Source organism: Colossoma macropomum, unplaced genomic scaffold, assembly GCF_904425465.1.
Source record: "Colossoma macropomum unplaced genomic scaffold, Colossoma_macropomum, whole genome shotgun sequence".
Classification (NCBI taxonomy): Eukaryota; Metazoa; Chordata; class Actinopteri; order Characiformes; family Serrasalmidae; genus Colossoma; species Colossoma macropomum.
In genome coordinates, this window is record NW_023494789.1 from 13114946 (window position 1) to 13142342 (window position 27397).

The following is a 27397-nucleotide window of genomic DNA, read 5'->3' on the forward strand; positions in this document are numbered from 1 at the left end:
ATCTGCAACACATTCTTCATCAATTTGAAGAGCCATTTAACAATGCAAAGAACCCATTAATCATGCAAAAGGTTCTTTGAGTATTTTCTTTACTAAGAACACTGAAAGAAGGGATTGCAATTTACACAATACTAATCCGTCCTTTAAGCTTCTATTACTGGTTTAGCGACGTTAGCTTTGTAGAGCCAGCGCAAGACTAAAGAAGCAAACTTCAGACCAACACGTCTTGGTTGCCTGACTACATAAAGAATATGGGGTAGATTGTGTTAATTTGACTTTGGGATGAATCATCACTAAGTTAAGTGGGAGGGTGGGTTGAGGGTGGTCCCACAGTAGCCCTGGTTGATGAGTTCCTGCTGGTCTGGAGTCAGTGTGTACAGCCAGAGCTGTACTGGAACGAGGCCATCTGCACACGTTTACGCAGCCGCTCCACCTCCAGATCCCGGAAGTAGTCTTCCTCATCGTTCTGGACAATGATCTTCTGCAGCTCGCTGATCTCTCGCTCCATCCTGGTCCTCAGCTCCCGCTTCATCTTCTGCAGAGCCTGTAAAAAGGAAGTTCAGGAACAATGAAGCCAAATGGTTCTTCTCATGTCACAGTTATACAAAGACTAGCTTGCACACAAATAATTGGTAGCAGTTATTGCAGGATTATGATGCGTCATCTAACATGCGGAGATCATGCTTGTATTATTATATCATATCATAGAAAACCACTTTTCTTAAATCAGGAAGTTTGATGCAATATGTAAACACTTAAGTTTCAAAATCATTCACTTAAGCTGCAAAACTTCACAGCCTGTTTCAAATTTCATTGTTTCTGTGATACATCCACCTGCTCAGCCTACTGCAGTTAAGCTTCATCAATACATTATAAAGTTCAGCGTTTCAGCTCTGACTGTTTTAATAGAGGCATGGCAATCAGAACAGAGCCCGTTAAGTGTGCTTTTCCAATAAACTTAACCGCAGCATAACACTTTCTCTACACTACTGTAACTCTACGCTCAGTGAGAGTAAGCATTTCATACATGCTCTACATTAGCAGCGTGTATAAATGGCATGTTATGAAACATGACCGTAGACAACTACACTCCAAATATCTTCCACTACAATAGCGCCCCCTGGCTTTCAGACAAAGCTGCTCATTTAGACAGCCACTGCTTTAAGCTAACATGGTGAAGAGTAAAAGGAAGCTAGTAATCAGTAATGATACATTTGCATAAAGACATACAGTCAGTATAGATTTTAATCATGGTTAAAAATTACTGTAGGATTCAATAATCATGAGGTATTAGTGAGAGAATCAACATTCTAGTTATCTGTTCCTTTTAATTCTGCATGATTGCAAGACGTAGTTTACTTTGAGTTCTTAGCGAACAATTAGCTACAGCCTACAGTATCATTCAAAAGTTTGAAATCACTCAAGTTCAGAATTTAAAATTTTCATATACAATAACATACACTATATATTTAAATATTACAAGCTAGACACTAAAAGAAGCTTTTAGATATTTAATATCGCAAGGTGTTATTACATACTGTAAACTATGCTGTATTCTATTATGTATTTAATGTCAAGCTATCTACACTGTAAAAAAAACCACATCAGTACTGTAACATTTAGTGGTTAATACCCATTTTTTAAAAAAAAAAAGGTAAATGCATGGAAATAAACTACACACAAACTGTATTTTAACAGAAATTATCCCGTTTAATTCGCAAATATTTGTACTTATTTTAATGTTTTTTTTACTGTAATTATTATGGTAAAATATAATATGTTGGTAAACTACAACCCCGTTTCCAAAAAACCTGGGATGCTGAGCAAAAAAAAAAACAAAACAAAATGCAATGATGTGCAAATAATTTAAACTTTGTATTTAATTGAAAATTTTTTTGTATTTAATTGAAGTTTTTTCGGAAAAATATATGCCCATTTTGATGCCAGCAACACGTTCCAAGAAAGTTGGGACGGGGGGGCATATTGACCACTGAAAGTGAAACGTCTTCTCACTCTTGCTTGATATAAGATTTCAACTGCTCAACAGTTCAGGGTCTCTCCTTTGTCATATTTTTAATTTCAAAATGCGCCATGTTTTTAATGCAAGGCAGGTCAGTTGAGCATGTGGGTTATTTAACTAGATAAAAACACTGATTTCAAAATTTTAAACAGTGATTCCAAACTTTTGAATTGCAGCGTATTCTGCCATTAATTAGTTGGGCCAGTGTTCTTTAATCATTCAAACCCAGTCATTTTTCACCAAGACAGTAGTCCAGTCAAAATGGGAGATCAGGGTTGGTAATAATTACCAACGTCAGTAATAATTACTGACGACCCCAGTTATTTAATCCTGTGTGAAAGGGATTTACGTTGTGGAAAGAGAAACTGGGTTTGGGCGGACAATCCTATAATGTCCAGTTCCTATTCGGTGGGATGTGGTCATGGCTGCCAGTTTGTTCCAGATGCTTCAGGGCAGCTGAAGATTTACTGAAGAGATGATTTAGAGCAGGGCTTAACTCACCTTCTCCTGGGCCTTCTTTCGGACCTGTATCTCCTGCCGTTCCAGAGCGAGTCTTTCAGCTAGCATTGAAAACTGTAAAGAAGCCAAACAAAAAAAACCAAATATTAGTTAATAGCTTCAGCAACCGCATTTTGCTGTACGTATGCAGCCTGGACTTATTACTGCATATTAACACTGTCCAAACTTATTTTTATCTGTCCAAGTGACTGACTAGCCTCAAAGACTGAGTGACTCATCAACAAGCATCACCATTCTCCACCGTTCGGTGACCAGCCTGCAGGAATATTTTACACATGCTGCAGGCTGGTCAGAGTAATTCGTTTAATAATGAGTAACCCATGGAACAATCTGCAAGACGGAAAGTACTGGAGAAAAAAACGCGACATAAATCTTAATGTCTTTTCCAAAATAACCACCAATCATTTTTCTGTTTTCCTTCGTTTTCAGCCAAAGACGGTCACATTACTGCTTGTGGAAAGAAGACGAGAATGGAGGGCTCAAAGTCACTTCAGTATTTTTAGTCTCCTGCGCTACACATCTCTCACTGTGAAGATGGAAAAAGAAACGTCTCTGATTTCAGCTAATATGATTCCTATTTTATGCACATCGCTTTGTTCTTTAAAATAAATGTGCAATCATGCTGCCCACAGACAGACAAATATCTGGTAACAGGAGCTGTTCAACTAAGTCTGGTACTAGATGCTTAGTAATCAGCTAATCTTCCAAACAAAGCCAAGAGCTGAGCCTTCATAGGAAGACCCTGTGGGTGCAGGAGGCCTCACAGACTGAAAGGAGAATTCCATCGATTCTTCAAAAATTTCTGCACAATTAAATGGTTGAGATGTAAAAAGTCATTCAGAGTGGTTTGGTGTGAAATGCTCAGTTCTAAAGAAACTTTGAGTCAGAATTACCCACAGCGGTGGTGATGGGATCCAGACGTCTGAAAAGTTTAATGCCTCTAAAAGCTCCCTCACAGAAATTATTATTACATGAAATGGTTATAAAGAAACTGCCTGATGACAATGTTTATGATCGTTTTGAAAGAAGGCTTTGGCCTAAAAAAAAAAAATAATAATACACTCCTGGTGGAGACACTCGGGGAGTAGTAAAGCACAAAAGTCGTCCCAATTCTTTTTTTTTTTTTATTTATTTAGTACTACTTTTTTTTAGATTTGCCACTACTTTAAAATCAACATTACATACAGTACAAAACTCAGAAGACACATGTAGGTTCACTGGTGGTTTTGGATGGTAAATAAAACGGCTATATTTGTGTTGCTGACATGGTGACCCCTTCTTCCCATCACCACCACTGTAAAGAGATCTGCGTCAGTACTTTTCCTCACTTCAAAATATTTCACATTAAAACACTCTGAACGACTTTGTTCGCACTGCGACAATCACAAAAATTTAAACTGGGTGGAATTGCCCTTTTAAGCAATTACACACCTAACATAATTAGAACAAATAACATGAAAATGTGCAAGCTTGTAGTGTTTGCGACAAATAACGTGTTTTTTTCCAGCTTGTTCTGGCTAGGATGTAAGTGGATACAGGACAATACCTGGTCCCTGTAATAGTTCTCCATGGCTTCGATCTCATCTCTGTGTTTACGTTGGTGCTCCAGCCGCTGTTCTTTAGCGTACGCACGCTGCTCCCTCAGACGGGCCTTCTGCAGCTCCAGACCCTCCTCAAATACCTGCCGGAACATCTGCACACACACAAACACATCTGTCACTGTCCACTCGGCTATTAATCATAACGAAAATTAAAGGGATATTTCAACCAAACAATGCTAATATGGCTAACAATGATTAAAAGCCAATGGCATCATTCACTAGCCATATTAGCATTAGCACAGTCAGGCAGCTGGTTAAAGTACACGGTTATGCTTCCACTGTACTGAACACTGCAGTCTGCTTAAAGCAACAGGAAATAAACCAAGGCCTAAAGACATCAGGTTTTATTAATGGATGACAGCCCCTAGTCTCCTACAAAGTCCTGCTTAAACTACAGCAATTGCATGTTGCAAAGAGAATGTGTGCTAGAGTTTACATGGTGATACTGCTGATCCAGGATCTTTGTCTTTGGCATGGCAGTACTAAAAGCATGCCAAAATACTCACTTTCTCCTCGCGTGTGCGGGCCCTGAGCAGCCGAGCACGGAGCTGAACATGGTAGTCATTGTGGTATTTGCGGGCGCGGGCCACCTGCTGCCTCTGTTCACGCAGCTTATTCTGCGTAGACTTCTGCTGCTGGATTCTGTCCCTGAAATCCTTCTGTAGTGAGTGTATAGAGAGAGGGCAAGTGTGAAAACAATAAATTTCAACAACTTAAATTTCCTCTATATAGATTATTCAACACTGTCCTTATACATCATTTGCGTGCACATGTGCTGACTGCATCATTCATGAATATGAGCAGCACAGCATGAGCGCAGGAAACACTAAACTCAGCGAACAATCATCTGACCAAGCTAATATAAAACTGATAGATAAGGGATCTCTGTGGTGAACAGAGAGACCCAGCCTTGCCTAAACAGATTCAGGAAATTTCTGTAAGCTTTACAGTTTAATCACTAAAGTTTAATATTTCAGAGGTTTCCACTAACTACTTTCTTGGTTTCCAAACAGCACCAGCTGCTCATCATTTTAAAACCAACATAATTGGTTGTGTTTGTTCAAAGGTAGGAATTGTAGCAGGCCTTTTAAACTGATGTTCACTAGGATTGTTTATTTCTTTCTAAATGAATACTGGACTTTTCAGTTGGTACAGATCTGTATGGGTTAGAGTGTAACAAAAGTAAAGCAATGAGTGGTGAGATTACTTTTTCCAGGAAGTAATCCCTTTAAAGTTTGAGAATTAGTAATTTGTAACAGATCATTTTTGTAAATACTTCAACACTAACTGGCAGTCAAATGACTATAGTTTGAAAATAGACATATTTCCATTCGAGCCTCTTGCTTTAAAAGATGACCAAATACAGCTCTAAATGAAGACACAAGTGTCTTGGGTGACTAATAACATGTAATTACAAAGAAAAGCACATACTTAGTTTGAAAATATCCAACTTTCACGTTAAGTTAGGGCCTTGCAAAGTCCATTTTCACACACTTTTTTTAGACACTTTTCCCCCCCATAAATGCAGGTTTAGGCTGTGTCTCACACTGGCCTACGTGTGTGTACGTGTGTAGGTTCTCACCAGGCGGCGGTTGTGCTCCTGCTCTTTGCGGATGATCTCCATGAGCAGGTCATGTCTCCTCTGAGCTTCCTCCATCTGTGGAAAACAGGAAGCATCATTAAAATCAGTGTCTAATGCACTTTGATATGATGCTTCTATAACGAAATCAGATTTGTTTAACACATTAAAGTGAAGCTTTACTAACATATACAGCTCTAATACACTAACAAAACCTTTCTTTTTACCTCCACCAAAGGCTTTAAAACACATTAAACACAAGTTCCACTGACTCATACCCAAACACAACACTCACCACACCAGCCCCCGTAATCAACTAAACAAAATACTGAACAGGGAACTAGAATGGGGAATTTGGAATTTTTAATAGGATTATGGTCTGACCTAGTTGGGGAGTCTGCATGTGTGCACTGACCTCATTAGTAGTTTTATGGTTTGTGTTCTGACCTGGTTGGTGAGTTTGGTGGAGCGTGCGTGTCTGCGATGGTTGTCCAGAGCACTAAGCTGGTCGACCTGTCGCAGCTGCTGTTTCCACATGGATGACACTGTGTGAGAAGAGAAGGGCAGAGGCGGGTATTCCTCCAGCAGAGCCGGTAACAAGTCATTCTCCTTCACCCGTACTGGAAACACAGAGACAATCATTCCAGGACTTCATTTTTCAGTGAACGGGAGCATTTACTGAAATATCTTCAGGTGTATTTGCTGATTTAAAATTAAAGCCTGAATGAAATAAGGCTGGAATTCAGGATTTGTGGTAAAACACACACATATCAACCTGAATATGTTGTATGAGGTAGAGATGAACAATTAATAATTAACATGGAAACTGCATTTTGAAAAAGCACAATTTCTAAGCAAGAGCTGCAATTTAAATAGAAAGGCAAAGGTTGCATTGACAAAGCCAGCTAAAGCCTATGCAAAACACTGTAAATTGTTTGTGATAATTGGGCTGACAAAGTAATTCCAAGTAGTTGTTATGGTGATGCTACGAGGTTTTTAAGGTGTCACTTGGTGGTTGTTACGTGGTTGAGGCAGATGTATAAGCACTACATTATTAGCAGAATGACTCAGTTTCAAGACTTTGTCTTGTATTGAGCATTCTCCCATTCATTACTATGGAAAAAATGGCATTCAAACAAATTTTTGATTATAGAAGAATAATGACAAGAAGAAAACAAAGACTAGTAGGTAGGCTTTTCCAAGTCAACTTAATTAAATTAAATGGAGAAACGAAACCTAACAATGTACAGCTTGTGCACTGGCACTCTCACACACTACATCTAACGTTTAAGTGTCAAGCCTAAAAAAGGATGTGCTGGTCTTCCTGGCAAAAAAGGCATGGAGCCTCTCTCATAGAAAATAAATGTATTTGAACTGTAATTGTTCAGCACTAATATAAGCATTCTGCCTATTTATTTAAAATTTAACTTGCACATTTTGTTGTTAGGAATTACACAGGATGTCCTACAGGGAATACTCTTAAAATGTATTTTCCTCAAATAACATTTTTTTTTACAGATTTAACATTTGGAGAAAATTATGCATTGTACAACCATAAGCATAAGACCAGTTCAACAACAACATCACATCTTTGGGGTATTGAGTGAAATACTAATAATTACAGAACATTGCTAGCGTAACGTTCACTTATTAGCTCGATAGCCAGTATTCAGTACTACCTTCAGTTTTTCCTGAGCTCCTTTGTCTGAGAGCACAGAAAGCACAAAGTGATGATGTATACAAAGACCTCACTACCCACAACATTTAAATGAGCGTGGGGAAGTACAATAGTTCCATGCCAGTTGTAAAATTACATACATGTGTTCTGTATCAAGTTTTACCACAAGCTGGAAATTGTCTGAGAGTACTGCGTTGCTACACTTGCAGTATATTGGAGTTTGCAATTTTGCTGTCTTCTTCTATGCCACATAGAAGCCTATGGAGGGATTTTCTACTGTGTCTCACTTGAGAGACCTTTTAAATACTATCTGACGAGAGATTTAATGGCTCTCTCTATTTAATGGCATATCTCCAGTGGAAACCTGTCCATACAGCATCTCTCCAGTGGCCCAGTCTATGTAGCTACGGCAGGGGGGAGAGAGAGAGAGGGAAAGAGAGGGAGAGAGAGAGAGAGCTTACAGGGCGCCGTTCTGCGGGGTTGTGTCTGCCGTCGGCCGGACGATGGAGGTCTGGTGCGGGACGTCCTGTTTGAGAGCGACGATTTAGATCTGGAGGTCTGAGATGACTTTACAACTTCTCTACGGATGGCCTCCCTGTACTCACGCTCCTATTTAAACACACACACATAGTTTGGAGGTCAAAACGTTTTCAAAGCCTGGTATATAACTATATATCAACAATACTACATGTATGGTGGGGTTAACTGGTAAAACTGATATTCTTATTACAGAACTGTTTAAAAGGTCAGCCAAAAAGGAAATTAAGTACAGGTTATTAAGTTTTCAGCGCCAGAAACGTAGGCAGAAAACAGATATTTAACAGAAATTACACAGAAACTCAACAACTAAAAAAAATATAATTATTTTCAGTACTAAGTGTTTTCACCCTTTGCTTTTGTTGCAGCATCCATTCTTCAGGTTTTTGTTAAAGTGAGTTTTTCAAAGAAATCTGTAGGGATATTTTTCCACACTTCCAAAGTGACCAGTTCATTGATCTGAACACCAGCAGCTTCTTTGTTTGATTTTCAAATGTTCTTGTTTTTGTCCATTTCATTTTCTCAGCGAGGCTTCTTGACAGCTACACATCGCTTCAGACCTATAGCGCTGAGTTGTCTTCTCACAGTGGAAGCATGGACAGAAACACCTGTGGATTTTTTTCAGAACTGAAGCAGCTTGATTTTCTCCTCTCTCTCAAAGATGAAAGCTTTAAGTGCCGTTTATCTGATGGGGACATTTTTGGTGTCTACCAGGTGTTGCACAGTTGTTAGGAGGTCCATTCTTCTATAGCTTTAATAATTTTATGAATTCTGGTTTCATAAACCATTGTTCTCCCACACATATTTTCTTTTTACTTGGATTATCTTATATCTAATGTCTTCAGAAAAATCTCCTGAAAAAGTACTTTCGCATTTAATGTGTTAAAAAATTTCAAAAAAAGCAAAATCGCCCTTACAGCCTCCTGTGCTCGAAGCCTCTCTTTTGCCAGTTCTGTTCTCTGACGCTCATCCAAATTTTTCAGCTCCGCCTTATATGCTTCTGCCACCATCTGCAGGCCAAAAAAGGTAATACACAACATTGTCAGGGGACAATAAATCACAAGCACAACCATGTATGTTAGAGAAAAAGTATGATTTGGCCTTTATTATGATAGCATGACATTGCCTGCTTTTCTGCAATGCTTTGAGACATCTGAATCTGATTTGATCTGAAGCCAAAAAAGCCTTTATTCAAAACCAACCAACAAATACATAAATATATAACAATAAAAACCCCACAAAACTGCTCCTGAACCTCAAACCCTTTGTAACAATTTCATTTTTCATGCCTGGGGACCCCATTCGAGACACAATTACATGTTTAAATGCCCCAGATTCAACTCATCAGGAAACTACTACGTGCTTTATTCACTGACACAGACATTCAGGTACCCAGGTCTATGTGCTGCTCACTGACCTGACTTTTCCTGTGCTTATCCTGGTGGTCCCGAAGCACCCCATGTTTGATTCGGGCCATGTGTGTCTGTGAGTCTGCGAGTAGAGTGCCCTCTAGTTGGCTCCGGAGGGAACGGCGTGCGGGTGGAGGGGAGGGGGAAAGGGAGCGGGGGCGAGGTCTGTCCATACTTGCTGGATCTGTGCAGGCAAAGAGAACAGAGCTTCAATGCAGCATTTCTTATTCTTTATTCTTTCAGGATCACCATCATACAGCTTGAATGAAATGTCACATACATGTGGCATGTTATCGTATCTAACGTCCACTTGGATGTTCTGAAAAATCTCATTAATGACCAAGTTCTCAAACACAAATAATTGCTTTCAAGCTCACATTTATAAACCCATATTGTTTAAAAAAGACCCATGTCCTACATTTTTCATGCATTTTATTTTTTCCACTTATGTATTTTATTTTTTCCACTTATTTTTTCCACTTGTGGTTTTATTTACCAAAAATAGTCATAATTGACGTTTACATGACCATTGTCCAACCTCTGTTTCACCCTTACAATTACACAGGCTGTTTTTGTTACTGTGCCTTTAGGACTGATATAATATAAATGAGTCCTGTTCTGGTTGTCTGCCTTGTATCAGTGGTTATAATCTCACAGTCAATGGGTGCTAATGAGCTAAACTGCTGTACAATTAATTCAAAACGGGTTGCTGCAGCCCTGTTTCCATCTATGGACTGCAAAGACTGGGGACATTTCAGTTTCCAAAAATGTGCCCTTTAAGTCTATCAGTCTTTAAGACTAAAATTCAGCCTACATATCTTATAGCCTAAGTATGTGATTTGCACCATGCGTTTGGATCCTGCTGTAACCTTGCAATTTCAATTCAACTGCATAAATTATCTACCAAGTTACTCCACTATTGGCATTCCATGAATATTTAAAAACACTGTACAGACTGTAGCGGAACATCAACTTACACATCCTAATCATTTATAACTGCCCATCATATAAATAGCAGCAATATATCATGCCAGGTGGTTCTGGTTCTCCAAATGAGCTGGAGAAACTCTGTTCTCTTTTGCTTTTTTTTGCATTTCACATCATTTTTTGTGTGTCGCTTTTGGTGTGCAACAGCCTTTACACTACTAATCTGATTCATTCTGCAAACGCCTTGATAATTAGTTGACAAGATAAACAATGTGAACAAAAGCAGGGAGAGAACTAAACAGTGCAGCACAGTTAACAGGTGGATGTAGTAGATACCTGTAGGTCTGGGGGCACGTCTGCACTCCATGACGCTGTCGCTGTGATGGGAGCGTTTGTCCTCCTCCTGGGGTTTAGGCTCCTCCCCCGTCTCTCCCAGAGCTCTCTTCAGCATCTGTAGGGCGGAGACACAAGTACATGAATGAGACACAGCAGGTTTATGACTGACATGTACAGACATGCATGCATGCATACATACATTCATGCACGTTGTACACGCAACATTTTCAGAGAGGGTTATTATAAGCCAGACTTTCCCAGTCAAGCTTTAGCTGGTAGTATAACACTTAGAAAATGCTAATAGCTTTCAAAACAGGGAGTCTCTTACACTTTGTCAGTTTTTGTACAGATTTTTTGTCTTTTTGTCACAAGGCTAGGTGCATACTAGAAAATTAGGCTAAGAGAGGGGATCATATACACAACGAGTTTCGACCGCAAAAACTCAAAATCCCAAATCTTGCAATTATCACAAACACGAGAGTGAAGCAAAAATCTCTAAGTGTGGATGAAAGTGGTTGGGAAATGCAGATATGATTCAGTCATCAAAGGGAAATTCTAACAATTTTGTCTAATATTTGGCATAATTCAGTCTTTGAAAAACATACAGTGGTTTGATGTGAAATGGTCAACTGCAAAGAAACTTAAGAAAAACAACTATAGTCCCAGCACACTGTAAATGTTTCATGTAGGTCAGTGTGAGGACCGTGAAGTCACACTACACTGACCAGGTCGAGCTCCTCCAGACGGCGGGAAAGTTTCTCGGACATTTCCTGCAGCTCCTGCTCAGTCTGCCTGTTTCTCTGACTGCGCCTGGACAACGGCTCATCTGTGCCCTCCTCAGCCAGCCTGATAGAGAGAAGAAAGAAGGAAAGAAAGAAAGACTTTTCACTTTAAAAAAAAGGAACAAGACAGACAGAACATTCAAAGTTTTCTCATCCTCAACACTCCCAGGTTGTAACAAGTATTTCCATTTCCATAAGCTTATTTTTAGAACTCACATTTTTGTTCTAGGACGTTTCAGTAGGTATGCGTATGTAATTTTGTCCCTGAATGTATTCATTTCAGTGCACACTCCTCCTTACCCTGCTCTCCACCTCCGGCCTCTGGAGCTCCTCCGTCTCCCAGATGACGAGCCTGAGCTGAGCGGCCGCTCTTCCTCACTCTCCTCCTCCTCCTCCTCCTCTTCCGGGCCGCTTCTGTGCACATCCTCTCTGTGGCTCTGACTCTGTTCGTCGGAGAGAGTCAGCAGCAGGATGTCTGGCTGAGTTCGGAATAGAACCCTACGCGCTGCTTCAGCGCCAACCTGATGGAGACGGACACAATTTCACATTAACCAAAAGGGGAACGCAAAACAGTTTTCTTCTCTTCTGATAAGTCACTGTGCAAAGACATTTTCAAGTTACAATGATTTGTATGTTTGAAAAAAATCTAACAGTACTCATCACTCCCCATTCAACATAGTCCAGTTTCTGCATTAATAATAAAGGCACAACAAAGAGTGGCCAATCAGTTCTGCTGTATTTACATATTGTCGCTGTCCAAAAAAACAAAAAACAAAAAACATGTATCTCCATTTTTGACGATTTTTAGTTTTCTACATAATTTCAACACACCAGCTGTCTTTTACGTTGCACAAAATGGACCAACAGAAATACTCTAAAATCACATGGAAAAAAATCTTTTTACATTGACTTACATTGAAAGGTTGAAGGTTTTTTCCTTCTTCTGTAAAGTTACTATTTTGTTTTTCATTGGACAGTGATGATATACTGGTCTTAAAAGGTACAGTAACAAAAACAGCATGGTTAAGGGATAAAGACAGGTTGGAAGACGGTCATGAAAAAATAAATTATGACCAGTTTTGATACAGAAACCTGCATAAATGTCATAAGTGGACCACGGGGAAAACAATAATATACAAGTAAAATGCAGGATATGTTTGTGCTTGTTGTTTCTGTAGCAGTTGGTATTTTTTATGGGGTCGGGTTGCTAACCCGACGCCCAATCATCTTCCTTTCTCAGCCGGGCTTGGGACAGGCCACAGAGCTGGCTATTAAGGCAAAAGGGTGGCAGTGTTGAGGAATCAAAGATTTAGAGACGATTTGTAAAGCTTTCCTAAATTATTTTGACACTCCATACATTTTGTTTTGATTTTCCGTAAAAGACGCCCACAGGGATGCAGCGCTGGCTTTACTGGCAATCACCGGGAAGATTCCCCATGCCAGGAAAAACTGCTTGAACGGCAGACACACGAGATGGACAGTGCAATTAAGTGAGTGTCTGTGGGGGTTTTCCTCCATGGAAAAATGTTTAAAAAATTGAAAAGAAAAGTGGTCTTGATTGATGTAAACTGCAGAGGGGAAAAATGTGACAGCCTTTTGAAAAAAAAAGTGTTGTGGAATAAATGTCCTACCTCCATTTGTCCTTTGGGAGCCCCCGAGTGCGGTTCTCTCAGACTGGGCACAGACAGCGCACTGTCTGCTTAGACACAAAAACAATTATTCATCCTTACAGCAACCAAACGCTAACCTGCTCAAACAGCAGGCGTATATCTGATTGCCTATGATTAAAACAAAAAAAATACACAAGAAAAAAAATACACAAGAGAAGTGGAGCAGAGATCAGTACATTAATATTTAAAGAAGAGGTGGTTCCTCTCTGATTTGAGTGACAATAAGGAAAATGACTCTACCTGGGGAAGCACTGGACAGTGAACGGTGCAGCGTCCCATTTATCTGAACATCAGATTGTACCGTGGGAGAAACACCATTCTGTATGAGAGGAAGCAAAACAGAGGAACAGGGCTTATGAATTGTTAGTATTCATATTGTAATAATATCAAAAACAACAACAACAACAACAACAACAACAACAACAAAATTACAATTACAAAAATAGTAATCAAATTTACTGCTGCACTGCACAATATAATCATAATACTAGTATTGCAATTTGTATGCTACATACATAAATATATTAAAACACTTTTGTATAAATGTGTAATTGCACGCAACATGTGGAAGAACATGAGTTGTGCTCCGGACCCCTTCCCCGAGTACATGAATCAGATGACCGCGAGGGTGTTGAAAGAGTACTTAAACAGAAGTGAGTCAAAACTTGGTGAGGGATGTGGGTGAATTATCTACTATTGTCAACATATCTTCATCAGTATAATGTTGATTTTGCATTTGACACTTCGAGCCAGACCTTCTGTTTGAGTCTATGTCTAACATTAATACGTAATGACATGATGCACTCTGACAAACTCTCGCAAAATCCAAACTGATTCGCAGCACTCACTTAATAATGCTGCTTCTTTCAATTTTAACAAAAGAAAATCTGATATAGTGCAGCTCTGATGTCAAACTGAAAAGTAACAAGTAAAAAAGGTTAGTTTGTTAGTAAATGCTGCTCCTCATATTAAGCACAGTTCATATTAAGCATATCATTTAGCAGATAAAACTCTTTGTAAACTTTGACCAAAACATAATGATCTTTGTCCCAACTCATAAATTTCTAATTTTTAATGACATTACCTCGCACCAGTAGGTTGGTAGTAATATTAACCAATAATATCAGGTTTCACACCCACCTCTGACCACCCCCCACATACCATGGAGAGAAAACCTCAGCCAGAGACCCAACCTGATACCACGCTTCACTCAGAAATACAAATTCTACACTCACAGCACGGAAGCAAAATGTGTTAAGATTTAAGAAAATCTGCCAATTAATTCTTTAATTCTTTAATTCTTTTGTTTCTTCTTTTGTCCTTATGACTGTTTCTTGACCATAGAACTGATCTTTTGGTTCCATGTCAAATATGTCAGTATGACTGCTAAGCAAACCAAAATGCAGCAAAGTATCAGTTTGTTCTGAACCAAGAGAACCAAGCTACAAATATAAATGCATGCTATGAGAGAAAATAGATCTGTTATTTTTATCAATCCAGAATGAGCAACAAGAAACAGGCTCATCACTGCGGTTTTGCGTGTGGACATAAAGGTCACTAAGTGAGTTTCCTCTCATGATAACGTGTGCATCTCACTAGATGAGCGTGTAATGTGCAAAAAGTATTTGCTCTCCATTTGCTTATCCAAACAACAGCCTCAGGTGTGGCCTTTCAGCTTCACCAAAGCACCTCAGAGTCTTTGTGTGTCTAAAGGAAAGAAACTTCCTCTCCATGCAGCACTGAGTGAAGCTATGATGTAATTCACAGGGCCTTTTACTCAGCAGCTTCACAACAATGACCTCATCTGCTACTTGAATCTACAGCCTCTTATATTCATGTTCCACAAGGATGTTTTATTTTCTTTAAGTACAGATCACTGGGCACTCTGAGGAGACGGTACAAATCTTTTCTAAAGCGCCTCAAACGATTTCAGTTGAATTGAAACGTTGAAACAGTTTGTGTTTTTGAAGCCAGGCAGACATCCAAGAGTGCTGGTGTGTTTGTTATGCCCTGGTGTGTGTTTGGGAATCACCATGGTGATGACGCCGTTTGACACTAGCTATTAACAGTGCTGAGACGTGGAGGGGAAAGACGCGCGTATGTGTGGGTGTGTAAAAACATGTTGGGACAAGCAGTGGAATCCTTGAGACGGTGATGCAGAGTTAGAAACTTTGAAGTACAATTTTCAGACCAAATACTAAGCATGATCTAAAACTTAAACAAATATATATTCCCTTTTATTTTAGATTGTTGTCTGGCATGCTTTTTTCATTCTCCTACCTGTCTAATTGTACCGTTCTGGTCTGTAGGGGACGTGAGGCGGTCAGAGGGTGGGGGTGCTGGCCTGTCTGGCCGCTGAGGGGTGGTCTGGCTGGGTGGCTGCAGGGCAATGGCTGAGCGGAGCGGCTCCCGCAGCAGAGTGGCCTGAACTGCTGAACCGTGGTCACCTGGCTGAGGGGCAGCTTTTTCAGCTGTCACCCCTGAGGGCAGGGTGTGGGAACGTACTGAGAGAGACAAGAAAAACAAAGAAGTCAGGACCTCAGTGTTTCATGGGTAGTTTTCCTATGCAAATTATTTTCCTAGTCATAATTTAAATTTAACAGCTAATGGGGAATCCTGAGTGGAAACCCTGAAATGCTGGACTGTGCAGTGAGAATTCAATTGAGAAAATAAGATAATCTTTCTACTATATATAAAAAAAAAAAACAAAGATTTACAATGACCTAATGCTCAAAATACCACTTTATGTAAGTCGATGGAAAACTCTGATATTTCCAAAACAGCAAAGCCTGCTCTCATGTACCAGTATATTTCCATCCAAACTTATACTTTAACCCTTAAAAGTTGCAGTTATCACTGACAAAAAATAAGCATGTTGCAATTTGATATTCTCTCTCACTCAACAAGCTGGGAAATTTGAAACCTTAATAGATATCACAGGTGTTTGTAAGTAAAAGAGGAGATATTTTATAATGATTTGAATTTGATTTGATTATTTATGTATGAACAGTTTAGTTCTGCAGAAAGAAACTCTTTTACATTTCTGCCATGTTTTCGTCATTTTTTTGACATTAAAACAAATGAAAAAGTTAGAATGGCAGACTTGAACCTGTCAGTACAAATTGTAAATACAATAAACTGTGTAAAAATATAGCGTATTGTGTAATACTTAACCTGTCTTGCAAAATGACAATAATAACACTAGACCTTTATGTGTTAAATGGGGGGAAAAAAACAAAAACAAAAAACAAACAAAAGCTAACCACATGTAATCGTAAAAGATTCCAGCCTGGAAGATAAAGGCCAAAGAAGCTAAGAGATTAGTACCTTCATGCTTCATGGTGAATGTACGGGCAGAATCACCCAGTCGGATCAGCTCGGCCGTGGACTCGGATTCTGCTCCGTTCCAGGAATGGAGGGAATGTTTGCTGGACTGGACGGCTGAGCTGAAACATGGAAAAAGAAGACAGAGAAAAACGAAAGAAAGAAAAAGAGAAAGAAAGGCAGATAAAATGTCATAACCAAGGCAGAGTTTATCTCTAGAAGGCTTCACTGTTTGAATATGATAGCATGGTTATGACCTCATGTTGTCTGTATTCCAGACCGCGTATCGTGAGTCATAGTGTAAAGAGCTATGCCACCATAAAGACTGGTTCAACTGCATTCAGTACTACACAGTCAGTCACTACTACTGCTGCTTTTAAATAAGCACTTCACCCCAAATGATGACTTAGAAAGACAGCCTCTCATCATTTATTTACATTAGACCTTATCTTAGCTTACATTTACCAACATATGAAGCATTCCAGTAATCTCTACATAAAGATTCCACACATTTCTAATCTAGAGAGTCCATCATTGTTAATATTTTACTACACAGTAATATATAGCACACATTAAAACTGTTTTAACATTTTCTTGATTTTCCAGGTGAAAATAAGATAACTTATCCTCTACAGAGAGCACTTCTGCACATTTGAATACACAATTACGGTTTATTTGCTGAATTTAACATATTAGAACATACAGAAATTGTTTAATTTATCTTTATTTTATCTTTATTGGCAGAACTGAGATCTGCAGCATTTTCCTGAAGATCCCAGAATCTGCTATTTCCATGGTTCCAGATTCCACTGTGCCAGCTGACTGATCCAGCAGTAAAAGTATTTATTCTCGTTTGATGCTCCATAAAATTCTAGTTTGACAGGACACAAATCAAACTTTTAAAAACCTTAACCTGATAGGTTTTAACAGTCTGAAATGTGAAAAGTGAGCGAATTCTCATGAGCGGTGAAGTAAGTTTCACTTTCACGTGATTACTTTCTTCAGCAGCTTTCAAATAATGGGTGCAAAATGTTACTACGTGTAAAAAAATCATTATTTGTCACCAAGACGATCAGCTCCTCTTAGTTCTCCCTCTTTAGTTTGATAAGATAAGGGATTTAAAGTGAATGCATTTTTAAACTCGTAGCACACATTGATTTGTGTGGACTGCTGAAACCCCTGAGAGCTGAAGGTCCATCAAAGTCCAAGCATGATGCACCAACATGAAACCTAATGAGCCAGTCCAGCCTTTTAGCAGATAGAACACACATTATGGGTAGTTAAGAGTTTTTAAATGACCCACATTTATGATTATTGTTGATGAGGAGATATGATTTCTACCCGATTGATTTATATTGTTTTTGCATGAAAAATAAATTTTAAACAAATAATGCAAATAAGGAAAAGTCTCAAAACAGCAGCATAATTTGTAACTTTATTGCATTTAATCCAATGTACTGGATCATTCTACATTAGTTACTTGTTCCTTTGTGTTTTAGTCTCAGAGCTTTTAGTCTCAGTGTACAGATTTTAACTTTTTTCCTGTTAAAATCAGGGAATTTGTTCTGGGGAGCAAACCATGACTTCTGAACTTCAGGCTTTGAGTATACATGTCTAAACTCAAATTACACTGGTACTCAAATTTGTAATCTTTATGTTTTAAATATTTCGATATATTGCTCCACTTAGTTTTGGCTGTTAAAATCAGAATTTGCCATCTCTGTGAGGCACAATATTTAAGTCACCTATACTCTATCATTCTGTTTCACAAAAGTCAAATTCTTGTTGAAATTAGTTTCCTCTTTTCTTTATGTAATTATATGTCTTCAATTAAAGACAAGTAATCCAAAAGTAACCAAAAGTAATCAGATTACATTACTTTCATAACGTAATCCTTTATATTAGGTACATTTTATAACAGATAATCAGTAATCTGTAACGGAATACATTTTCAAAGTAACCCTCACAACCCTGGTACCTATCACTGCTGTCAAAAAAACTTATGGCCAACATGGTAACTTCACAGCAGAAGAAAACATGTTCTTAATTGTTAATGCAAGTTACATAAACATTTAATTCCAAGTGATGTTGGAGAATTTCTATTGGTCCATTCCTCATGAGATGGTCACACAACGTTAAGGGCAGCTGCCATTTTTCAAATAAGTAATTCAGTACGTAAATAAATAAAACTGCCTAAGTAACTAGCAAATAAACAGAATAATGAGGCATGTAACACTTCAATAGTGATGATATGTAATAAAGGTAAAGTGTGGATTACTGAACCGTACTAATAAGAACAGTCAAAAATCTTCACTCCAGCACTGACATTTGAAGCAAAGTTCAAAAGCACAAAATGTGCTGTGACATACCGCAACTCTTCCTCTTTCCTCATACTGTTCGACTCATTCTAATCACATGACTGTTGCAAACAGTCATGCAAACAGGACATTTAAACCAGTGCGAGTCTACTGTCGTGGTTATCAGGGAAGATCTAACGGCACCTTTAATTTCTTTGATGAGTTACTGGATTTAAATCCAAACTGACTCTGCTGACTCTGACTTTGTGTGTGTGGAATACTTACTGTACACTGGAGGTCTGGGACATCCTCTCCTCTTTATCCAACACACACGTTTCAGCAAGGTGGGCTGTACCATTGACTTCTGTGTCAGGAGAGAGAGCAAGAGAGAGGATGAAGACCCTGGAGACAAAAACCGATCAGTAAAGCAGATGCTGACACACGGCTCTGTGCACACAGTGATGTGAACTCAATGCAATGTAGAATCAATACTGTACAGTCAGCTCACAATAGTGAGTGAAAAAAACAACCACATCCACTTTATATTAACTGAGTATACAATGGACTCAATGAAAACTCAGGTTAAAGCAGCCTTATGTACGACTGTCAAAACTGAAAGAATTACTATTACTGAGTCAGAAAAATAAAAACAGGCTAAAACATGGTGAGCAAGTGATGCTGCGTGTTGCCCTGTAAAGCCTGAAATAATCATTTAAAAGTCAAAGATGTTGTGTCCAGGGTTTTTCTGACTACGTCATATGCCTGTACGTATTAACCTCACACGCACAAAAAAAGGAAGCTAAAAGTAGGTTTGGGTTAATGTTTAGGTCTCAAAAGAAATATCTGACATTACAAACAATTACATTATGCTGATATTTCAATCACATCCTCAAAAGACACATCCTTCACCAAGTCTTGACTCAATTACACATTTCCACCAGAGAGGTAAAAAACTTAGAGTTTAAACACATGAATATTATAATATGGAGAGATCATCCACTGTGAAATAAAGGAACTCATGTTCATAGGGAACATACTGTATAGGGTCATACTGTATTCAATTTATCACAATTGTATTGTGACTACTGTACTGTGACTAATGTTAGTTTGGGGCTTGTATATTAGTCTGTGGCTAGAGCATTAGAGTAGGACAATATAAAGCACAAATTTTTTGTTTCAAATACTGTACTTTTCTAATGTGGAATGCTCTAATAAACTGAAAATGGAAACAGTAACATATTAACATAAGTACATCTGCAGCCACTCCTTATTTTTGTTGTTACACTGCTAGTTCATATCTGGTAGTTCTTTAGGCTGGAAGACTATAAGCAGGGTTTGACACTAGCATCTACGCAGTGAACTCTCAGGTACGATGACCTCCAGCCAAAAAAACTGACCTAAACATCAAGACTGTGTGCCAGTTAAATGAATGTAAAGAACAGAAACAACAGACCTCTCTGATACAAGACATCCCAGGGGTTTAATTAATTAGGCAATAACCAGAATGAAGCACCTGACACCCCCAATCAATTTCAACAATAACAGTATCTCATATACTGTAATGACTTTAACCTGACATCTTATCAGGCAATCATAACTGTTTTGGTTATAAATCAACATAATGTCAACAGATCAACATCTTCGGGACACAAACTAAAACTAATGTTACTTTTAAACATTATTACATCGAGGGATGCACAGATATATGAATTCGAGGCCAACATAGATATCTGATCTTTTTCATTTGCCAATACATAAAAGGACAAAAAAGGAGAAAACAAGATAAAATAGCATTGCAAAGAAACTGAGTAAATACAGATATTTTAAAACTGTAACACACAGTAGTGCCACATAAGCATTCTGCTCTTTCAATAAATAAGACAGTGTGAAATACTAATATGATTTCATTTCAGTATCATTGTGCATCCCTAGTTTCATCAGTTTGTCAGGATGTAAAAGATATTCACAACAACCACCAACTACAGAGCAACAGCGACAAACGTCAGCCCATCACTCTTCTTTAAAAACTGCAAGCAATTATTTACAATCTGTGTCTACTCAGGACAACAGAAGTGTTATTATATACAGTAATTTCCTTCTACGCCAAAAATGAAAACTATGGTTATTAATTAAAGTAATGAATTCAGCCTCTCCCATTACGGAGTAATCACTGCTGGGTCACAGTTCGGTCAGTCGCAGTACGGTAAATAGCACACGGAGGTCCCTCACAATATCCAAACGGCTGCCAGTAATCCCAGCTTGAGCCACTTTCAAAGCCTGTTATGTCCAGTTCATGTACAATGGTGAATTTACGAATGAAATACCAAACAGATCAGCAGGATGGAGGACACTGGCCCTGAAACACTGGCACCCACTCATCACATACACTGGGTCATCACACCAGAGGACATTCTGACTCAATCTTTCACAAAAAGACTAACAACATAACTGCTTCTACAATCATACAGTAATGCAGGACACATCGACATTTCCCAAAAACAAACAAACAAACGAACAAACAAACTAGTGGTAGTTTGAAGCGACAGTTCAGTGACAAATCAAATTCTTTCCCAAATTTTAAATGTTACTCCAATTTGAATGGTGGCTTAAAGAGTAGCTGCAGCCAACGTAAAGTGTTTTGTATTGTACTTTCATGCTGCAACTTACTGTTACTAATTTTCTACTTTAGTACATATAAAAACATAACACACATGCATTAGATAACTTCTCTAAAATAATCTTTGCAGCCTGTTGACAGCAGGTCAACATCAAATTCTGAAACCTGTTGCTAATCCCAAGTGAGATTTCGGTCAGCAGCTGTGACAGCAGAACGACTAAACAAAACAGAATTGGCTAGAATTGACCAGAATACAATTTGGTAAACAAGACTGGCTGTGAAATGCTGTATAGACTGACCGGAACAAAACCACTTTCAGGTTCATCTTGCAAATATTGAAAACTTTGAGCTGAACCTGATATTCTGGCAGTTTTATAGTTCTATCTGTAACACAAAAGGGTACTACTTTTTTGCGCTGAAGGAACTGCCAATGATAAAGCACATTTGATACAAGCTAGAGGTTTCTTGCTTTGTTTTTACTTTATTTTGCAGAAGTGTTGTATAAAAGCCACACTTGAGGTCATGCGTTATTGTGAATAACATCATGGCTGGGATATCTACAGTACTCTTAGCTTCAATTCGTGCCTGCAACCGAATCACAACTGATAATACACTAGACAAATCTGTCTAAGGCTAGGATGTTATGCGCACCTCCATTCTGAAGCTCCTCCTCGTCACTGAGCTGCTCGGTGAGATACTCCAGCAGGCCATCAAAGATCTCAAGAAGGTTTTGGATGGAATCCTTATCCCCTCTCACGATGTTCTCCCCTACAGGGAGAAAATAAGATGAAAAGATACAAATGAGATCAGGAATTGGACCACTGCAGATGACAAAAGGAAGCAAATAACACAGACTGCAGCCAACTTGGCCTGCCAAACACAAACCGTAGAACCAAGTTCCCTCAAAACATGCCCCCATACAAAAGCAGCAATGTTCCCCCAGAACAACAGCCTCTTTTCAGTGGGTATGCAGTGGGATGGGTTGAGTCCCCAAGCAAACAGCTCCTGCTGAATCACCTGACAACCTCTCCGCATCAGGATAAATAACTTTATAGTACAGCAGGTCTATTTGTGAGGTCTAGCTGATTGACCGAAATGTGTGAGATGGAAAAGGAAAGAAATTAAAAGATACCTAGTGTTGGTTTCCTGGACATAGATTAAGCCCAAGCCGAACTAAATTTCAGTGTTAATGGAGAATTATCAATGGAAAATCTTCTCAGTCTAGGCTGAAGCTTAGTAACAGGTCCCTAAAGCAGAAAGTAAAACAGCAACAAGCGCTTACCTGTGATGTGAGATAAACTAATCTGGAGATAGTCCAAGGCCAGTGAATCAATCACTGATTGTACATTGTGGATATCATCCTCCTGGCTCTTTGGGACAGCTATGTAATCTGAAACAAAGTAGAAAATAGGCAGCTTCTGAATAGATGCACCACAATATCACTTCCTTTGAGATACAGATCCTGAAACCTCGAGGAAATCTGCAAAGCTTTAAAAGTTTTAACTTACTCTGGAAATATGTGCAAATTAAAAAAAAAACATAGATGACAAAAGTCTACCTAAAGTAAAGGAATTACAGTTTTATTATAAGACTTTTCAACTTTTAGATTGTAAGCTGTATGAGGTTACTGATGTTACACTTGCTTTTTTTACTATGAGCAGAATTTCAGACTAGTTTTGTAACAGAATCTGATTTCTTTTTTCCAGTATTTTTCAGTATTAAACCAATCTAACCTTTAGGTCAGAATCAGAAAATGGGCAGACTTTACCTTTTCTCCCCATGTGTGTAATCAGCTCAGGATGAAATTTCAAAATTTCAAAATTTAAAATGTTAAGTTATTCAGAGACCTATGATATGAAATGGTTTGTTCTAGAGAAATATAAAAGGTCTGAATTATTCACAGTGGTGGTGATAGAAACCAGACATCTGAGGAGTTTAATGGCTCTAAAAGCTCCCTTACAGAATGGTAACACATTAAATATGAATTCATTGCCTGATGCCAGGGACATTGTTTTACAATACATCTGTGGTAAGCTTTTGGCCTAAAATGTACTTTTCAAAAATCCATGCTTTAGAGGTATATGCAAGGTGTTAACGGGCAAAATAGTCCCCAAAAAAACTTTTTTTCTGATTTGCTGCTTTTTTACCATCATTATTATTCCATATAAAAATTCAGAAGACGTGCAGGTCCACTGGTGGTTTTGGATAGTAAATAAAACAGCTATACTTGTGTTGTAAACATTGAGACCCCTGGTTCCTGGTTCACATCAAACCACTCTGAATGACTCTTTTTACATCTCAACCAATACATTGTGCAGAAATTGTAAAAAAAAATCTGTACACCATTCTGAAATGTTGTACCTTTCTGTGTGGTTTCAGGTCTCCAAAAATGCATTTTTAACCACAAAAAAGAGAAAATGGGGAAAAAACATAGCACAGAAATTCATTTTAAGATATTTACCTGGTACCTTCTCCCCTAAGATGGCCTCATACAACGCCACAAAAACATTCGCATCGCAGTCTGTGAGCCTCTGCAGCCTCAAGTTAATATGACACTTACAAAGGAGATCATTGGCCACATCTACCCAATCTGTGGAGAAAAATAAATCATCATCACAAGTCACATGTGCAAACTTGTACTGTGAAGACTTGTACTGTGGAGCCAAAAATACACTACAAACTGAACAGAGCTTGTTTGCAAAGAGCCACAGGGTTCAACCGTCACTTACAAACGACTGTGACTGCCCTCAAATTTGATCAGCAATATTATAACATGCACACATTTCCATCAAAACAGACTAGATTTAAAAGGGGATCTCTCACTTTTTTAAAAACGCAATGTGTATTATGTAAATATTTAGTTTCAAAACACTCCAGTCACTCCTCCGTCCACATATGGGAACTAGGCTGGCCATTTTGAATTCATTACTGTTGTGATGCCACAAAAAACATAGCATTTACATATTTGGCATTCAGCAGCTTAGTTTCGCCAGTTCACGCTGAAGTTATAGGGAGCGTTTTCACCTGGACCGCTTTGTGAATGAGGCACAATATACGGCAGCCAGTCAGAACAGAGCTCATTTGCACATATCAGCCTTGAAGGCACAGTCTTTTAAATGATAGGATGAATGATGCTTAATATAACCAGGGCATATTAAAGAAGAATTCCACCATTTTTTAAATTCTACTTTATTCAATCATTGAGATGGAAACAAAGTCATTCAGAATAGTTTAATGTGAAATGCCTCTCTGCCATGAAGGGATTCTAAAAGAAATTAGGCTAAAACCTTCTCAAAACTGTTGTAAACAAAGTTTCAGGCATTAGGCAGTGTATTTACAATCATTTAGAGTAATAGCTTTCAGTGAAGGAGCTTTAAGAGGCATTAAACGCTTTGGACGTCTAGTTCTTATTATCACCATTATGAATAATTCTTGGTAAGTTTCTCTAAAACTGAGCATTTCACAACAACCCACTCTGAATGACGATGTTTAAATCTGAATGCTTAATTATGTAGAAAGTGTGAAAAAAACAGTGGAATTCCCCTTTAAGGTACTGACATTACGGACTAAGGTAAAAAGGATCCGTTTGGATTTCAGGTTGATTTTAAAGTCATTTTACTCAAGACGACTCAAAGCAAGGCCAAATTTTTGTCAGCTTATCATCAGATTCACTTCAGTTTCGCCACCATTTCCTCATTCTATTGCTGTAGTTCCTTTGCACAATTTAGCTAGAATTTTCACCCATTTTAACCTCATGAAGTTTTGAGTGATCTGATGAGGTCAGTCAGAAGCGTTAGAGCAGAAAACTAGGACAAACACCAAAACGTTGAAGGCAAGCAGAAATCCAGGACTGAGTTATGGGAAAGAGAAGATAAGGAGGATCTGTCAAAGGACAACTCACAGCTACAATCAAACATTTAGACATTTTGAAAATACATAGCGTTAAATGTGGAGACAGACAGAGTAAAAATGCTACCAAACACAACAAATACAAGAAATACAAGCTCCCAGCTGGTATGACTAAGAGGAATTCCACTTATTTTAAACATTTCTGCATAATTCATTCGTTGAGACATTAACAAAGTCATTCAGAGTGGTCTGATGTGAAATGGTTCACTGTAGAGAAAATCCAATTGACATTCCTTTACAGTGGAGGTGAAAAGAACCAGTGCTTGCCATGTCAACAATGCAAACACAGGCATTTTATTTACTATCAAAACTGACCAGTGTACCTACCAGCATATTCTGAGTTTTTATACGTAACATTAATGATGGTACAACAGTTATGAATATGAAAGAACAGGTTTTAATTGGGGACTATACTATCTTAGAACACACTATATTTACCTCATCACAATAAAAACATTTAAAAAAATCAATTTAGACCTAAACCTGACCTCAAAACTATAGCATAACAGTGTCTCAGGCATCAGGCAGCGTATTCGTAAACATTTCATGTGAGAGAGCTTTTAGAGGTGGACGTCTGGTTCCTACCACCACCACCACTGTGAACATTTCTTAAGTTTGTCTAGAAGCAAACCACTCTGAATGACTTTGTTTACATCTTACCCATTTAATAAGAGAGAAAGTTTGAAAATTTGGTGGAATTACCCTTTGACCAGCACTGGTAGGTTCATGAGAAATTCAAACAGCCAGAAGAAGCGAGAGCTTAAGTCATTTTTGACTAAATGAAGGCACAAAATGCTCACAAGTACAAGCATCACCTAAAGTAAGATATACCTCACAATTTTAGCCGACTAGCTAGCTGCTTTCATTACCCCGCTAACATAGATTAAGCAGTGTGCTACAGCTACATCTACATGTGTTTTAATGTCCTGTAATGTTGTTGTTTAATGAGAAGAAAAGCCGATGATTTTTACTGCTGTTGTGACTCCTGAGCTTGGCACCAGTTAGCTTAGCTTAGCCTAGCTGTGACGGACGGACTTACTTCGCTAAGCTAACGACTGAACAACTTTCACTAACTCACCTCGCTCCTCCGTTCCCATTCCGGGGATTGAGCCCTTCCTGATCGGTGACTGAGTTTAAAAGTGTCTTCTAAGAATCAAATGAAACAGCTATCCGTTGTTGACTCCGGATTAAACCAAACACAGCGGCATTTTTAACACAGAATACCCGGAGCCGCGTCCAGCAACGTTCACCAACTGCCGCTGCCCACCTTCGGGTTGCCAGATTGGAGCGACTGATCCAGCCTAGACTCGGTTTAAACCCGCCCACTTTTCCATTAAAGGGGAAATCCACTGATTTTTAAAAATTGTGCGTACGTACGTAAATGGTTGAGGTGTAAACAAAGTAATCCAGAGCAAATTAATGAGGAATGCTTTGTACCGCGGAGTCAGAATTGATTGAAGTGGTGGTGATAGGAACCAAACGTCTTACGCATTCAAATGCCTCTGAAAGCTTCTTCCTCACAGAAACTTTCTTCATTATATGGTTACAAATACACTGCCTGATGTCCGAGACATTGTTTTACTGAAGTTCTCAGGCAGGGTTTTGGCCTAAAACATATATTTTTAAAAGTCTTTCGTGGTGGCGTGATACATTGTAGGGCGTTGTGAGGCAAAATAGTCTCCGAATAGCTTTATTTTTCCAGATTTACCACTATTTTACCATCACCAACATCACACGTGAACCTACAGACACATGTAGGTTCGCTGGTGATTTTGGATGGTAAATAAAATGACAGTGTTAGCGGTGTATAACGCGGCCCCTGGATCCTATCACCATTACTGTAAAGAAATCTAAATTGGCAAGTGTCTCTACAATTAATCATTTCACATCAACCCACGCTGAATGACTGTTTACATCTCAGTAACTGAATTAAACAGAAATTTTGAAAAATCGGTGGAGCTCCCCTTTAAACCAATCTGGCAACACAGTATGGGAACGGCTAAGGACATTTAAAACGCGAGGATTGTTCCGATTGGCTGAAGCTCTTGAATGACGTCTAGAATAGAGTTTTTATGAAACTCTATTAACAAACGGCTGTACATTTGTCATAGGTACATATTACAACACAAATATATTTTATGAAAAAAATGAACATAGATCTTTCCGAATCTCTGTTTATTAATTTACTTGTA

General features: G+C 38.6%; 1 protein-coding gene across 1 annotated transcript; it reads right to left on the bottom strand.

Annotated features, from left to right (window-relative positions):
• Positions 1 to 26472, bottom strand: LOC118807939 (centrosomal protein of 95 kDa-like). Its single transcript, XM_036570140.1, has 21 exons — positions 26284 to 26472; positions 23758 to 23886; positions 22579 to 22686; positions 21948 to 22064; positions 18965 to 19043; positions 16386 to 16504; positions 15339 to 15562; positions 13299 to 13377; positions 13020 to 13084; positions 11689 to 11909; positions 11332 to 11452; positions 10607 to 10721; positions 9352 to 9527; positions 8852 to 8944; positions 7859 to 8006; positions 6167 to 6339; positions 5723 to 5797; positions 4647 to 4799; positions 4086 to 4232; positions 2522 to 2593; positions 1 to 544 (listed from the first exon to the last, which is right to left on the bottom strand). The coding sequence occupies exons 1-21, from the start codon at positions 26300 to 26302 to the stop codon at positions 368 to 370; spliced, it is 2610 nt and encodes an 869-aa protein (XP_036426033.1). The 5' UTR covers positions 26303 to 26472; the 3' UTR covers positions 1 to 367.
• Positions 26473 to 27397: the final 925 nt, after the last annotated feature.